This window comes from Poecilia latipinna, unplaced genomic scaffold (genome assembly GCF_001443285.1).
Source record: "Poecilia latipinna isolate Pla-1442-1.1 unplaced genomic scaffold, P_latipinna-1.0 Scaffold322, whole genome shotgun sequence".
NCBI lineage: Eukaryota > Metazoa > Chordata > Actinopteri > Cyprinodontiformes > Poeciliidae > Poecilia > Poecilia latipinna.
The window spans coordinates 30,683-47,236 of record NW_015112938.1 but is presented as its reverse complement, the minus strand read 5'-3'; the positions used below and the strand labels follow the sequence as shown (position 1 = coordinate 47,236).

Sequence of the window (16,554 nt, the reverse complement as noted above, 5' to 3'; positions counted from 1 at the left end):
AAAGGGCCAAGACAACCAAATAGGGTATATTCAGGATTTAGCTGGAACACCAACATGCAGAAGCCTTATCTGACGGTTCACGAACTGAACTGAATACTAGTTCAATACTGGATAGCATCAAGGAAATTGCCCGGGGCTAACCCGATGGAAAAAATTATGACCTGGTCCAAAGATTTTTCTCTGAGCCCGGACAGACTTCTCGGTATCCTCAGTATTCACGTTCGTCTTCTGTGGCGTGAAGCGAAACCCTTCGGCCGTCTATGCTGTGACAATCGAGAAGCTGTTTGTTAATGCAACAAAAATCTTGTGCTAAAAGTCAAATAAACCGCTTATTTCAGCGGTTTAGCAGAGGTTTTCCAAGGAGACCATACAGGGTGGTGAACCACTTAATCAAGTAAGCGAGATTACAAGAGGACCTTTTCAGCAAACACCGTAGGTGTCAAGTCTTCTTACCTTGGTTGCACTGTGATGAGCGTTAATTGCGTTATAATCCAGGATTCGCAGGTTTGATCAGAGTAAGAGTCTTACAAGGTATGGGAGGTCAGATTGAAGCCTAAAAGCAACAAAGCCCCCAAAGGACACATTAGTGGCGGATTAAAAGCAGTACTGCACCAAGGTGACACATGGCTATGGCTGCAAATGACCTCATACCTTCGGATGCCTAATTATACTACTACAGTATGGATTTTGTAAACTCGTTGAATTTGTCAAGTTTTCCTGCTAAACTTTTTATACGGTTTCCCCAATATAAAAATATAAAACAAATGCATTCCATTTTTCTATGGAAAATCAAATTCAGAGCATCATAATTTCTACAACAATAAGTAATTTAATCCGTCAGTCGATTTTATTTGTACAGCACATTTCAGCAACAAGAGCTTCAAACCGTAAAAACACAAAAATGCAAAGTCATAGACAGTCAAACAGTTGAAGCATTACATTTTGTCAAGTGAAATCGTTACACATCAAAATACTGATCAATGTTTTATTTATGACGTTTCAAAAGCAACTCTAAACAGTTGGGTTATTAGCCTAGATTTAAAGGAACTCAGCGTTTCATCTGTTTTGCAGTTTTCTGGAAGTTTGTTCCAGATTTGTGGTGCATTGAAGCTGAATGCTGCTTCTCCACATGTGGTTCCGTTTCTGGGGACGCAGAATTACTGCATTGTTCTTTAACTTGCAGCTCTTCAGTGTATTTCTGTAGCGCATTTTTATGTTATTCACCATAATTTTATGTTCTGTCACATCGCAAATATTTCTCCAGGTGGCAGTATTCATTCAAAACCATACCAGGTCATCTATTTTTTTTCTTTTTTCTGTGAAGTGGAAAGTGCTGCGAGGAAAAGGTGCAGGACTTAAAGTCGGGTAAGGATCTTAACCTCACCATACCTTTAAATCCAGCCGCATAATGAGAACATGGAATCTGGGGCCACGTTTCGCACCCTTTGTGTCAACAGGGACACAGCAACGTCCTAAAAAAGTCTAGGGTAAGTGACCGGGAACAGTGTGAAAATTCTTACGTTGGACTTTTTTGTCACAGTGATAATAATGAACAGAAACAGTTGCAGCCCCACCCAACAATTTTTTTAGCAATTCCAAATTCTTTACTAAAAACGTGCAGCCCGACGGAGTTCCGTAACGAACAAATGGTGGGAAACCTGTACAACAATCCCTTTGTGTAAAGTTTGTTCTGTTAATGTCTCTGCATCTTTGATTCTGGCCAAATCTCTTCTGGCCATAACGTGGAGGCGCATTAATGTGGCATTGCGACACCTAAGCAAGAATCCAAGCCCAGGATTAAATGGATTTAGTGATCAACACTCAAATCGTCTCTTCTCAGACAGTTTGGTTGCTCCCAGGAAGGACCACATAGCCTTTTGTAAGCGACTTGAAGCCATCTGCATCTGAGTTTTTGTGTCTCACTCTAGATTAGTGCACACATCATCAGCTTCCGAGAGCAGCTGGCTCACAGAAGCTAATCTTGTTAATTATGAGTGTTTTGTGTGTTATCATTTGCCAACCAAGAAACAGAGGCAATACTGGTCAAATCTATATTGTTTCACTTTGACATTATTTTGGGCAAAAATATTCCATGTTGTGTGTGAGTTAGGTCTGTTCAAACAAAATTCATGAAATAACAATTTAAAACTGAACTTAATGTTTGATATATAGAATCAATTGGAATGTGATTACTTTTTTTGTGTGGAAAGTGGCTCCTGACCACAAAAGCTGAGTTTATTTACAGGTTTTTTTGTTTTTTTTTTGTTGTAAATCTCAATTGATTATGTCAGTAATTGTGCTGTATGCGTTTTTGTGACGTTGGCATGTTAAGTCTACAATCGTCATCTGGTTGCAATGACGTTCATTTCTCAAAAGACTGAGAGGTTACGAAGAGAAGGTGGACATTTTTTAAGCTTTGTTGGATAACAGGAGTTGACAGTCAGGCTGCAGTCAGAGGGGGATATTGCACGTTTGGCAGGTCGACAGATGCTGGGATGACAGTCTATGAAATATTTAAGTCAAGTCGCTGCTATAACAAAGCTAATATTTGTACAGCCCAGAACCAGAGATTGTATGGACAAAAGGAAAAGCATAGAGTGTGGCGAATGAACACTGCCTTCATACAGAAAAACAAATATATGTAAGATATATGTTAGAGGCATATGTCATTTTTGTCAACAGTGTACTTTTTACTTCTTTCTTTCTCCCAGCTGCAACACATTCTGATACTGTCATTTAAATGTGCAGCCAGAATTCCATGTTTTGTTTCAGCTGTTTGTCAACAAAATATGTGCTTTTCTTCTAAACAAGGACTGAACATAATGTCACTTTTGTTTGTCGGCTAAGTATATTTTTTTTAATTAGTTATTGACTTGACATATTTATTAATGTCCACTTCACTCAGGCAAAAACGTTTAGTGATCTCTTTATTATTAAGAAGAAATTGTGAATATTCAAACCTGCTGCTTACAGCCAATCATAATCCCCTCTTGTTAACAGATTTGGGTTAGTTACATTTACCCAATTAAATTTACTTTTGTCCCTGTTTTTTTTTTTTTTTTTTTAACTGTACTTTTAGGAGTATTTTTTTATGCTGTACTTTCTTTTACTTTTACTTGAGTAATTTTATTAGGTAGTATAGCTACTCTTACTTGAGTATAATTTCTGGATTCTCTGCCCACTGAATGAGAAACAAACTTGTTTTAACCAAAACTTCGCCAGATGCAGACACTGCAGTTTTTGTTATAGATTCATACGTTTTTTTTTTGTTTTTTTTTATTGAAAGAAAGATTGGAAATTTTTTCTTTTGCCTGATTTTGTTATTATTTATTTACTGTTAATGCATGAAAATTAATCTAGATATAAAAATATACCTACAATTGGACTTCGTAACACACACACACACACACACACACACACACACACACAGTTTAGTGATAGCACTAAACAAGGTGGAGGCCATGTGCATTTATATTTCTAACACCATATTTGTTTTCCAAGTGCAACTTTCTGTTAGGCAGCTTTCCACATGTGGATTTGAAGTCGCAGATCAAAACCCTGATACCAATATTACTTGTAAAACATTGAGTTTTTTTTTTACGTATTTGTCAAATTTGGTTAAAAAGAATTGACAATAGAACGCCCCAAACTATTAATTTTGTTTTTTCACAGCAGGAAGAAATGCTTGGCTCAAATACATCTATTTGAAACCTTTACTTTGCTGCCATCTTCTGGACAAGGTTAAAACTTCATGAGCATCCAATTGCTTTGCCTCTTAGCAACAGTTGCTACAAACAGTAACTGGCTTTACAGACAGAGGTCCAAACAAAGGGCGATTCGATTAAAATACCAGATGTCTACTTTTCTCCAGTGAGCCACGTCAGCAACTTTGAACGAACTCTACCGAACAGAACATGCTTAGTGAAAAATAGTCCATATTAGTTTCGCACATCCAGATTACTTTCTAATAACAGACATGGTCTCGCCGTTTAAAACCCCCCCCGAGAACTTCATTACAACACAGACATTTTATTTACGTCATCACTTTGAAAGTATGCAACTCGAAAATCTGCAACACTGAATATAAAGTGAGACAAAGGTATTGGTATTGTTAAAACACATCCATGAACATGCCCATCGACATTCATTATCCTCATCACACACACACACACACACACACACACACACAAATCACAAAGTACAGCATAAATCTGAGCATGCCAAACTCCTGAAAAATCCCCACGTGTTGCATATTATAGTACTGTACAAACTGATGTTCCATATTTACTCAATGTACAAAAGAAAAAGAGGAGAACTCTGAACAGCTGAACCATGGTGACATGAATGGCTGAAACACACTGGACACACTCCATTACCTGATTTTAGATCTTAAATACAAACACAGACGCACACACAAAAGTACCTCGCTCATCTCTGCTAAGGCAACAATGACATTTTATGCAAAATAAAAGCAGACATGTTATTTAGCTTCGTAACCGAGCTGCTGTAGTAACACAAGTTACACGCGCAATTAAGTGCCGTCTCATCGGAGAAGTTATGGAATCACAAAGCATCAAATTCAAAGGAAACTGAGCTGCGGTAGTCTGATGTATGGGGGAAGTAGCTAACGTTAGCTTACATAAAACATTTCAGTCTGATGCGACCAACATCCATTTCTGCCTGGACAGCTTAAATAGATGTTTTAGTGAGCTCCAACGTTGGACAAAAACTCATTTATTTCTTAGCCCAGATGATAAAGGAGAACAAAATGAAGGCGCTTGGAATGCTACAAAGACAAATACATGTGGAGAAAACTGCAAAGCATATTTAATGCTGACCATTCTTTAAAATGCAAACAAAAACACAACCGAGTGAAAACCGTGGCTATAAACAGTCATAATTACATATACACCTCTGCTTGTGCTGAATAGTACAACCGAGGAGGTCGTCTCATCAAGTTATCAAAATATTAATATTCTTTAGAGCCAAACAGATGAGCTGAGGTATTAACCACCGATAATGAAAAACATGGCCTGTTCCTCGATTAAAATTAATCTAACGCAGTTCACTTCTTTTGATAAAAATCTAAAAATGGAAGTATATGTGTGTGTGTCCCGATTCTGTTCACACTGAAGCCACTTTAAATTAATGCTTTTTCCTTAAAATATACAGAACATGTGAAAAGGACAAAAAACAAGGGGAGGGGAAAACCAGAACAGCAACACATTTACAAGACCTCTATCTTACATATGAACATACAAATAGAGACTTTGTATAAAAGTATACATCTAAGAACCTGTGTGCAGATTTTTTTTCGAGACGGGGTTCAGCATACGCACAGGGCCGACGCGTGCTGCGGCAGGATGCCGCCGTCCTCAGACGAACCCGATTCCGCGTCGTCCGGCTGTGGGGACTGTTCGCTGTCTGTTTTCCCGTGAAGTTTCTTCTGTGAGCAGCCTTTGCCCGGAGACCCGCCAAGCCGGGTGCTAGGGCCTTTAAGTTCAGCGGCTCTGGAGGAGGACCGGCAGAGCTTTTTCGAGGGAGGAGCCGAATCGTCGCATTCCGCCTGGGTGCTGGACGGGTCTTGCTTCTCGAAAACATTCGTCGAACGGTCCGCGGGGCGCAGCGTGGAGTCGGCTTCGGGTAAGAGCTGCGTGGTGGCGCAGAAAGCCGCCTCGTACAGCCCGAAGGCCTGTTCCAATGTTCGAGAACTTTCTGTGAAAGGGGAGGGGGCTTCCACAGGACCAATTGGCTGAAAAAAATAAAAAGCAAAGCAGACCCAATGAGGTTTCAGAAGAGAAAATGTTATGCGTTTATGAAATGTTGTAACTTTATTGATTTCCCACATACCCCTTCAACCTTTTCTCATTTTGTCACCATCAAACCTCAATGTTCTTTATTGAAACTTTGTGATAGACCAACAAAAAGTAGTATAAAGTGGTGGGGAAAAAAAAAAGATTTCAATGTGATAATGTGCAAAAAGATTAAGCCTAATGGATTTCTCTGAAGAATTTGTAGACAAAACAAACATGGCCAACATGCGGAACAACAAACGGTGAACAAGCGGTGAACAACTAACACCATCTACATGGTGAAGCACGGTGGTGGCGGCATAGGGATATGGGGATGTTTTCATTCAGCAGGGACTGGGAAGTTGATTGTGGTTGATGGGAAAATGGGTGGGGCCGAATTCAGGATGGTCCTCAAAGAAAACCTTTTGAAAGCTTCAAAATACTTGAGGTTTGTCCTTCCGGTAAGACAAATACTAAAAATACAGCCAATTAAACTCACTGAACTACTTAAAAAAATAATAATTTTTTTCTGTAGTTTGGCAAACCTTACAGACACATGCACAAAAAGACTGTGATTAACTCAAACACCAAATACAAATCCATAGTAGACTATTCAGATTATGCACTACTGTGTGTTAAACTGTCACATGAAATCTAGGGATACGTTTTGACACCAGATTTTTTTTTGTTGAATCGGTGCATTCCTATTAAAATCTCAATAAAAATACACAGAGGTTTGCAAGTGTAACATGACAAAATGCTTCAAAAATACTTAAAATGCTGCACGTATGATTTAAATGGATTTGTAGCTTTTAATTTGATTTCAACCAAGGACTCAAATGAGACCAACACTAATGAGAGTGAATAAAACAGTACAACAACAAAAAAACTTGAAAGTTTTAAACTATTGGAATGGAAAATATTTAAGTATGGCTGTGGATCTAGTTTTGAAATGTAGTGATAATATGGACTTCAAAAACTGTGAAAAATTAATTTAATTACTTACTATTGGGAACGGGTGAAAAAAAATGATTTCATACAGGTAAATAAAAGTTTGAAGATCTGAAAAAGTTCAATATCAGATCAACTTTGACAAGTCTGTGTATGAATTCCTGGCATATTCTGAACTAAAATGGAAAAAGTCAGCTCTACATTTCTGTAAACGTGAAATGTTTCGCATCGATGTCCAAACTCAGATCCACAAATCAGGACATTTTTCTGATTCTATTCGATTGCTTTCAAATTTGCTGCTAGACTAAACAAACCCATCTTAGATCTTAACTAATAGTTTATCTGATAATAGCAGCGATCATTTAACACATTTTCATTGCTGAGCAGTCACCTCACTACCAATCCAGGCATGTCCATCGCTCATGTTCTTCTTCATATATCTCATCTTCTTCATAAAACATGCCATCCTCATGCTCCGCCTGTTGGCCCCGAAAACAAAGAATGATTTGGTGAACCAATGACTCTTCTTCTTCATTTGATTGGCTGCTGTTATCTTTGATGAGCGGTTTCTGGCATCTACAATACAGTTTAACTGGAGGAAGTCATAAGCTGACTGACAAATGGGTTGAAAACGTGTAAAAGGAAAACAGGAAACAGTCAAGCACAAACAAATGAACATGTATGGAAAAACAACTGCACAATCAGAGCAGCAGTGCTGCATCAGGAAACAAACTTTTCTTCATGTCTGACCTTGTTTGTGACACCTAGACATTCTAGAAACACAATGCATCAAATCAGCGACTCCTGACCTTTTGGATCTCGCACGTGTTGTACGGCGTTCCGGGGTATGGGATTTGGTCGATGCCCGTCGCCATGTCGACGACGATCTCGTCTCGGTGCATGGGGATGGGCGGGCCCCCGCGCTCCTGCAGGGCCAGGACGATGACGGTCGTGTTGTCTGCTCGGAGCATGCGCTCTTTCCAGAACAGCAGAGCTGTGCATCCCAGCCTCCTGGCGCAAGACATTCCCTTTGGTCCCTTTGAGAAAGACAAATGAACTTATTGAAACTTTCAACTTTGTTGATGTGGCGAAAAATCACAATCTACTTGGTTTAACAAATATAAAGCATTACGTACTGCCATTTTGTCGTGGCTATAACACATATTCACGGCGTTCTTGGGCGGCATCATGTTCCACAGCCCATCACTGCCGAGAATGATGTAGCGATGCCGTTTGGGATCGAGAGTCATCACAGTGGTGTCGGGTTCAGGAGAAACGACAAACTCTCCACTGTAGAAGTCGTAGCTCCACAGATCACCTGTCCACAGACGATAAAATACGATCAGAGTTGTTACATTGACTTCCAATGGAATTTTGCTGAAGGAATAAAGAAACAAACTAGCAAGGGGTTCTTTACCGAGGGATCGAGCGACTGCGAGGAACGGGATCTGGTCTATGATGGTACTTCTCCTCACGGGGCCATTGTGCGTCAGCCTCGGCCTCTTCCACACAACACGGTTAACCCCAGACTTCTTCATTACGCTACGATTAAGGAGATGCAACACAACCACAAACATACACAAGGCTCTTGTAGAGTTAGAAATCTATTTCTAGAACAATGAAGATACAGAGGGTTATTAGTGATTTCGTGACCTTAAACTGAGACTTCCTCTCAACATCTGCACGCCACTCACCTGCCACCCAGTCGCTCAATCCTTTCTTTTTCTTTCGGAAGTTCAGGTTTGTGGTCTTGCGTTATTTCAAGCGCCTGGAGCGTGATGTCAGAGTTGTCGTCTTTCACTCCGACCACTACGGCTGAGTCTCCTACATGAGCGACGTACATGTGAACTCCCCGGATCACGATGACGCTGGCCGTGGTGCCCGACGTGCTGGGCAGGCCAGTTATAGTTTTCGGCCACTCTGCTGTGAAGGGCGGGAAAGGTAAATAAAGAAAACGTTGACTGATTATTGCTGTGAAAGATTATGTAGGGTAGACGTTTTCAAACAGAGTGTTTTAGATAAGAAAGAAGATAAAATCGTGAACTTAAGCAGTCAGGTTGAACTTCTGCTGAACTTGTGTGGTATATGCTACCTTGTCTGCACACACAAAGCTATTCACGCAACTTGAAATTATTTTAGATTTTGATTTATAGTTAGAGATGCTATCCTGCTGGAAGTTGAACCTCGTAGTCAACAGGTTTGCAACTCTTAAAAAAAAAAAAAAAAAAAAAAAATAAAGATAACAAAAGAGATGGGGGAACGGGATGGTAAGTTCATGATGATGTATGCAGATAACATTTCAAGCAGTTATCGTCTCCGTAAGTTTTGTTTTTTGGTCAACCTTTAATAATTACCAGATCAGGTCTCACAGGCGGGAATCGAACCCAGGACGGCCGCTGTCGAGAATCAGCCTCCGTGCGCGTGACACCCGCTCTGCCGTTACATCACGCGACGCTCCAGGAAACCATGCTTTCACAAGCATACAGGTGTGTCATATTTGTTTAATACCTCTACTTTAAAAAGTATATACGACTTAATTTTTTTGCGTAGCTTCATCTATACGACCCTATTTGCTCATTAATGTTCGTGGACAGAATTTGAATGTCACCGAAAAACTGCTGTGTGCATACTGACATTAAGTTACACGAAAGTGGACTAAAGTATAAGGTTACTTCTAAAGGTAGGACATGATTTTATTTATGGATATCAGAGTAAACAGGGGTGACCGGGGTGGGGGGTTCTTTTGCCAAAATAAATAAATAAAATCAAGAATCTTCAATTTCACGTCTACCTCAGTATCATTGCTTTGTGTCCCTCCAACTCATTAAATCCCATTTAAGAGCGTAGCAGAAGCAGAGTGTGATGCTGCAGCATGTGACATCATTATGACGCTCAGAGGTGTGGTAAACATTGACAGAAACGCAGTGAAAATGATACTCTTTTTCAGAACTTACGCAGCTCCTTCCACATTGCGTGGTGACAAGCGACGAAGCCTTTCCGTAGAGCGGCGCAAACCTCGCCGTGGTCCTTTGACCAGAAGCCCCGCTGCCTCTTCAGCAGGTCCCACAGATGCTCGCTGGCGAAATGCGCCGCTTCGCGGCCCCCGTGGCCGTCAAACACGGCGAAGAACGCCACGGACCTCCGCGTGTTCACAACAACATTCTCGCTCGACGCCGGGGTACCGATACTGCAAACGTCCTCGTCGGATAAGCTCTCTACCCACGCAGCGGTGGCTGGACCAGGTCTGCTCAGGCCGTGTGGCTCTGTTACAGTCTGTGGGGCAGCTGCGCTCTCCGCTTTCCCCTGCCCTCCATGTCTCTGCGACTTGGGATATTCCTCGTCTGTTGACGCTGTCGGCTCGTACTCGATTCTGATCTCGATAACATCCTCCATGTATTTTCTCCCTCCTTGGTCCGAAAATGCACTCATACGAAACAATAACGAGTCGTTCATGATTGTGAACGCCTAACGGTAGCAGTTTAAGCAAGAAATACACGCATGTAGTGACCAAGTAAAGCTTCCGAGGTAAAATTTGAACCGATTTTGCCGCGATTGTCTCGCCGAAGGCTTCCTTCCTTTTTGTTTATCCTTTCCGAGGTGTCACGCTGTACGTAGTGACGTCACGTCGTCGCTGTTTCTACCCAGTCTCGTATGTTTCTACCCATCATCAGCCAAACACTTAATTTTTATTTTTTTTTAAAGTAATGTTGTCAACTTCTGGTGCTTTTTTCAGAACATCCTTTGGCACTTCTAAAAAAATAAAATAAAACACGACACTTTTTTCTTTTTTGCATACCCATAATTCGAGCTACTTTAATTTTAAATTTAGAGGAAAGAAATTCTAATGAAGATAACTTGAAGGTCGAAATGCAAAACGTTGGCACATCCTAGAAAAAATATTTTGTGTCGAGAGTGACTAAACATTTAAGATCCAGGTTACTTGCTGGTTTTTATTTGCCTCTGAAGTTAAACCCCAGCAGTTGGATTGTTGTGACGCTACTGCTTGTTACAAATAAACGTCTCATTCTTTTAACTGATTAAGTGCAGAAAAAAAGTAATAACATAAAACATGCTTTGAAAAAACTAGTATTTGATCTGAACATAATTATCAACCAACTCTGACATTTCTTCAGAAACAGTGTCAGAATTAACATGGCACATCAAAAGTCAAAATGTTAAAACCCATACTTCATAAGCATAGGTTTTAATGTTTAAGTTGAAATAACTGAGGGAAACCAATTAAAAACAAAAAATAAACAGAGAAAGTCACCTAATTTTTGATTGAAAATGGAAATGTATTAACCTGTCGATATCTAACCTGCTGACAGCAAGAGCTGCATTTGTAATATTAATATAAACACTCATTAAAATAGTTTGCTATCAGTGTGGGTTTGCAGATTATCCATCTTAAGTGTTATTTTCTTCATAAATGCATGTTTTGGCAATTATAAAATTATTTTGACTAAACATTCAATATTTAATATTCCAAATAAGTTGAGATAAGATAAACTTTCTTGATCGCAGAATTGGGGGAATTATTGATTGTGATATATTCTTACACTGAAAGATACATTCTTTTCTGATATCTTTGCAAGTAATCATTTCATGTTGATGTGATGAAGTATAGAAATTTTGGCTTACTTTTTACAACAAGCAGTGATTCTTTTAACATGTTGCCTGTTTTCAATTTTTTTTTTTTGTTTTCATTCAGGTTTGCTAAATATTAATACCATCTTTCTAAGAACAGAATAGCACATCTAAAAGTTTTCAGAGTGGAGAAACTAGTTTCACCTACCAGGCTCCTCATTAAGCAATGCAACAGGGATACCAGGTGGAGGCAGTGTTAATCCAGCGGAAAAACAGATTTATAGGCTTTCCTCTCAGTTTCGCATTAACATGAACAACATAGCTAAACAGAAACTCATAATAGCACTGACATCATGAATCAAATGGGTTTTCCATACTTTGTTACACAAAAAGTGATTTCTCAGTGTTCTACCCCACTATTCTATGCACTTTGAACTTTAACCTTTTTATCTGTGCTGGTTTCCTATTGATCTCAATGGAAAGGCTGAATCTTACCATTGTCTCATGATTTAGTCTGATTCCAAATGAAGTTAATGTTGGAAGCTTTTTATTGGTACTAAACTAAAAGTTTTCAATTTAAATAAGTTTGAAATGTGTTTGATAATCCCCATTTCAAAAGCAAAAATATTCCATCAAATCTGAGCTACATGATATTGGACTGAAAAGAGATTCTTTAAAACATAATATTGTTTGTTACAACATCAAAAGGAACATGCTTTTTTTTGTGGCATTTGGACTAATGTAGATAACTACAAACATGAAAATCATAGCATATATCCTGCTCCAAGTCTTGACTGGAATATTTTACTCTGATTCTAATTGACATGATTTATAACGTTGTAAGCAGCGTTCACACCAACATAAAAGGCAAGTTGGTGTGTTGAAGAATGTGATACCCAAGTCTAAACGAGGGGACATTATTTAGATTTTTTTTAGAATATGTTTTGACTGTCATCTTTAAGGTATATGTGTTTGAATAGAGCATGTACATCCGGATCACCGGTGTGGAATTCTTCAACTGTCTCAGCATGGGGTACCTCAGTTGTGTTTTAAGTCTTTTCAGGCTTAGTGATCAAAAGACAGTCTGGGAATTAAATTCTAAGTTTTTCATAACCTCCACCATCCATCCATCCATCCATTTTCTGAACACCCTTGTCCCTCAGTGGGGTCGGGAGGGGTGCTGGTGCCTATCTCCAGCTAACGTTCCGGGCGAGAGGCAGGGTACATCCTGGACAGGTCGCCAGTCTGTCGCAGGTTTTTCATAACCTGACTGGTCAATTTATTTTGTGCTAGGCAAATCCCAAAGTGCTTTGAGTTTCACTTTCTCAAAGCATTGAGAAAGCGAAATGCTGCATCTCAGCATGAGTGGATCTTCCACCCCACAGTCACAGTACTTATAGTGTTGCAAAAGACTAAATGTGATCACGTGGTCATTGCTGTGATATTTGAGTAAAAATTCGATAAATATTGTGGTACACGTGACTTGATGCTGGTAAAACAAGCTTGTTTAAAATAAATTAGGAAAGTCTTGCGATTTTCACCGGAACACAGCTTTTTGTATTCCACTCTGATACACCACAGGTTCATGTGGAAGTTCCAAATGGGGGGTGGGGGTGGGGTTCGGTTTGTCGTGACCACCCCTAACCTCAAAGAGAAAAAGCCTTTTCTGTATTCATACATTTCTCATCGCACCCTAAGAAAATCCTACAGCCATACATTATGCAGTATAAGCATTCCTCTTTTAACTCCTACTCAGCTTTGAGCTTAGCTGGAGGATTTCCTTTCTTCTTTGAGGAAAACTCTTTACATCTCTTTTTTGTTAACGTGTGTGTGTGTGGATGCATTAGTTGTGAGAATACATACACATTTAGCTGGAGAAAAGGAATTTCCCTCATTATGCTTTCTCTTATTGTTTCCATTTCTACTTTATCCCTTAATACCCAAAGATCTGCCCTTGACTTTAACCTGTCTTACTGTTCACTTCTTCCTTTGTTTCTTTCTTTCTTCTTTCCTTTCCTTCCTTCCTTCCTTCCTTCCTTCCCTCATTTTCCCTTTCTTTTTCCTTGTCTTCTTGATTTTGTTGTTGTCCATTAATAATTCCACAGTAAGAGAGGTTCCTGCCTGCATGCACACAGACCACTATTGCAGATGAGGAGGCAAAATGATTTCCATGTAAATGGTGTCAGAATGTCATTTTGAAGTGAAGCTGTTGGGGGAAATGAATTCCTGAAAAAACCAGTGAGATTATCAAGGGGCAGTGACACCTGGATTGCATTCTCGTGGATTCCCCCGTGCAGCCCTTCTCCATAATGGCACATCCATGAAAATAGCTTTGTTTGGCGTCAGGACTGTGTCAATGCCTAAAGTGTCAGAAAGCAAATAAAAAGGCTAACGTATTAACATGTAAATGAATGCTATTTTAAGTGCAGGTCAGCAAATTCGACTATTTGAATCACTCTATTTGAACAATTACCCTGAGGAGATTGGTTTTCTTGTCAGTGTATTGTATTGTAGTCGAGATTGACGATGTCAGAAATCTTAGATATGATTTCGGTTTAATCTGAGTGCTGGTATTAGTCAATATGGCAGGTTACTGATATGTCTGACTAAAATAAAGTTATTAATTCTAAAATGAATGTTGAATGAGTGAAGGGTAAGTTGTGATATTGTTGAAATGTTATGACTATATTTCCATAATACTATGCTTTATTCTCATTGTATAAGGGCTTTATTCTTGTAATTTTATTGATTTATGTAGTTATTTTTCTTAGTCTGTCCCTGATACTCCTTTGTAGATATGAGCGTAACTGTAAAGTTAGATGAAATCTATGCTTTTTTTTTCAAACAATTACAGAAGAAATTTCAGATATCTGATGTGAATTTTTGTATTTAACCACCTTTATGTAATACTTTGCATTGCAAGATTTTGCTACAATATTAGGTGTCGTGCAATCTTTTAGCTTATGGCTCTACCATTTTTGAACAGCAATATTATGAATTTTCCCCATTTTTCTTAGCAAAACATCTTATATTTGGCCAGATCAGATTAAAAACATCTATGAACATCAGTTTTCAGATTTTAACACAGATTCGTAATTACATTTAGGTCTGGACATTCAGGCATTCTGAGACATGAACCTGTAGTGTATCAGAGTGGAATATTGTTTATTATATATGAATAATTCAGAAGTTTTTTCTGCTTTTAGGTTTTAGATTAAATCAATACTAACCTTTTAAAAAGTCAATAAATAACTGGATTTTTAAAAATTCTATACTTTGGGATCTGAGATGAAACAGAAAAAAACATATTCATCACTCCACCAGTTTGATTTTGCTGTAGAAATTCTCTCCCCAACCCCAAAGTTAATAAATCACACGTTAATTACAACAGCGAGGCTGACTCATGCTCGTCACTCAAAAGACAAAGAGCATAATAAAAACCGTCTGCCGGCTATTAAGATTTCAACATCCTCCTCCACTGTAATGATGATTGGCCGTCGCACGCAGCATCAGTCTTTTGTCTTTCTCACCTCAAAGTTCAGCCTGCAAGTGATTTGGTCATTCTAATCAGCGAAGCAGCATTCCTGCCAGAGGAGAGCACGTTTCCTCTCCAGATGATTATCTCTCCGATGTCGCACTCACAAGTTTGCTCCTGTCAGCATGATCGATGGCCTTGATATTGACTTGAGGTTAATTCAAAACCGAAGCGCTGACTTAGATGGAGACTCTCGATAAGAGCACTAGAGATAAGGGCGCAGCTGAAAAGAAATTTTTTTTGTGTGTGTATGTGTGTGTTTTCCTGTTCCTCATCAGCTGTGTTTTTTATTTTTATTTTGTCTGAATACCCAAATGACAAACCAATAAACCTCTCTTGAATCAACCCTGTCTTGCCTTAAGTTGTTTGATTTATTGTCAGCGAAGAATAAATGTTTCAGGCTATGCGTGACTAAAGAATGATTATTCTTCTGCTACCTGCTTGAGTTGAACACTGCAAGAGAAAGGTTTTGGCTAATTAACTTTGTCCCAGCCTGACTGGTGTAATCCACTGAGTCTGTCACACTGCGCTTGGCTGAATTGAAGGAATACCTGCCGAGCAACACCGCAGATCAATTCTTTGTTTGTTTCACGCATCATTACACAGAATACGGCGCACAAATCAATCACAGTGGACACGGTTTTCAATTAATAACCAAATCAATTATTGGGGAAGCTATTAATTTAATGTGAAAGTAAATAATAATAATAGAAAAGGATGTACCGTCATACAAATAGTACCTGATTACAAAAATTAGATGTACTCAAAGCCATTTTAAAGTATTAGCGGAATAGGGATGCATTGGTGCAGTTGAATCCAGTCCCTGTGAGATGCATTTCTGATTGGCAACCACAACAGAAAGACGTTTCAGTATATTGCAACAACACACTGACCTTTTTTTTTTTTTTTCTTAGGATTTCTGCAGGTAGTTTGACTTTGGTGGTTTCTTTCCAAAATTAAAAAAAAAAGCAGTAACCAACCTGAGCTGTACAGTGAATTTCAAACTCCATCCAGTCAGTGGTGATAACAGATAATAGAGATTTTATCTTCTATCGCAGGAGCACAAGCTAACGCTGACGGAAATAGTTGAAAAATGTAACCTTTAAGTACACATGTTGAACAGAGAATAAAAGTCCATTTTTAGGATTAAGTCGTTTTTGAAAATGTCCCCCGCTGGCAAAAATATTGTGCACCTGCTGTCGATACTCCAATTCCCTTTTTGTCAATAGGACAGCACAAGGTTGATGTACACACAAAGAAGCGCCTTTGACCATTCCTTTGAAATGGTGACGTACAAAAGGTTCAATTTTGTGTCTGTGAACCATTTGTTGATTTTGTCGTTTGTTTTGCTTCGCTGTCCTCATAAAAGACAGAATGACGATCAATTTACAGTTTAACATAGATCTTCATATAAAATCTATGTTGTAAAGTTCTTGAAATTGAGCCACCTATTATGAACCAAAACATTTTTTGACAGATAATAACACCTTGAGAATGGAACAAAACAACTTTCCTTTTGTCAAATGCTCTGAAATTAATCTAAATGAGGCTTATAAACCTGAGTACAGTAATAAATATGCCAAAAACTCATTGTATATATCAAACTACTTAGATTAATGCTACGAGATGTACGTTATAAGTTCAACACATTCTCACTCCCAACTCGTCACATATTGACGCCCAGGGGGG

General features: G+C 39.0%; 1 protein-coding gene across 2 annotated transcripts; it reads right to left on the bottom strand.

The window, feature by feature from the left end:
- Positions 1 to 4,009: 4,009 nt before the first annotated feature.
- LOC106949058 (protein phosphatase 1D-like) lies at positions 4,010 to 10,342 on the bottom strand. Of its 2 annotated transcripts, XM_015035043.1 has the most exons (7): positions 9,698 to 10,342; positions 8,438 to 8,666; positions 8,161 to 8,285; positions 7,880 to 8,061; positions 7,553 to 7,780; positions 7,135 to 7,222; positions 5,723 to 5,752 (listed from the first exon to the last, which is right to left on the bottom strand). In XM_015035043.1, the coding sequence occupies exons 1-6, from the start codon at positions 10,194 to 10,196 to the stop codon at positions 7,139 to 7,141; spliced, it is 1,347 nt and encodes a 448-aa protein (XP_014890529.1). In that variant the 5' UTR covers positions 10,197 to 10,342; the 3' UTR covers positions 5,723 to 5,752; positions 7,135 to 7,138. The 2 variants fall into 2 exon arrangements, with proteins under 2 accessions (XP_014890528.1, XP_014890529.1); XM_015035042.1 differs by lacking the exon at positions 7,135 to 7,222 and having other exon boundaries at positions 4,010 to 5,752.
- Between the last annotated feature and the right edge of the window lie 6,212 nt (positions 10,343 to 16,554).

Bases quoted from the DNA above. Each gene is read 5' to 3' on its own strand.
- LOC106949058 (XM_015035042.1), bottom strand. From the start codon at position 10,196: ATGAACGACTCGTTATTGTTTCGTATGAGTGCATTTTCGGACCAAGGA. The intron at 7,781-7,879 runs GTACGTAATGCT...TCTTTCTCAAAG, and splicing joins ATAGCCACGACAAAATGGCA to GGACCAAAGGGAATGTCTTG. The intron at 5,753-7,552 runs GTCAGGAGTCGC...TATTTTTTTCAG, and splicing joins ACACGTGCGAGATCCAAAAG to CCAATTGGTCCTGTGGAAGC.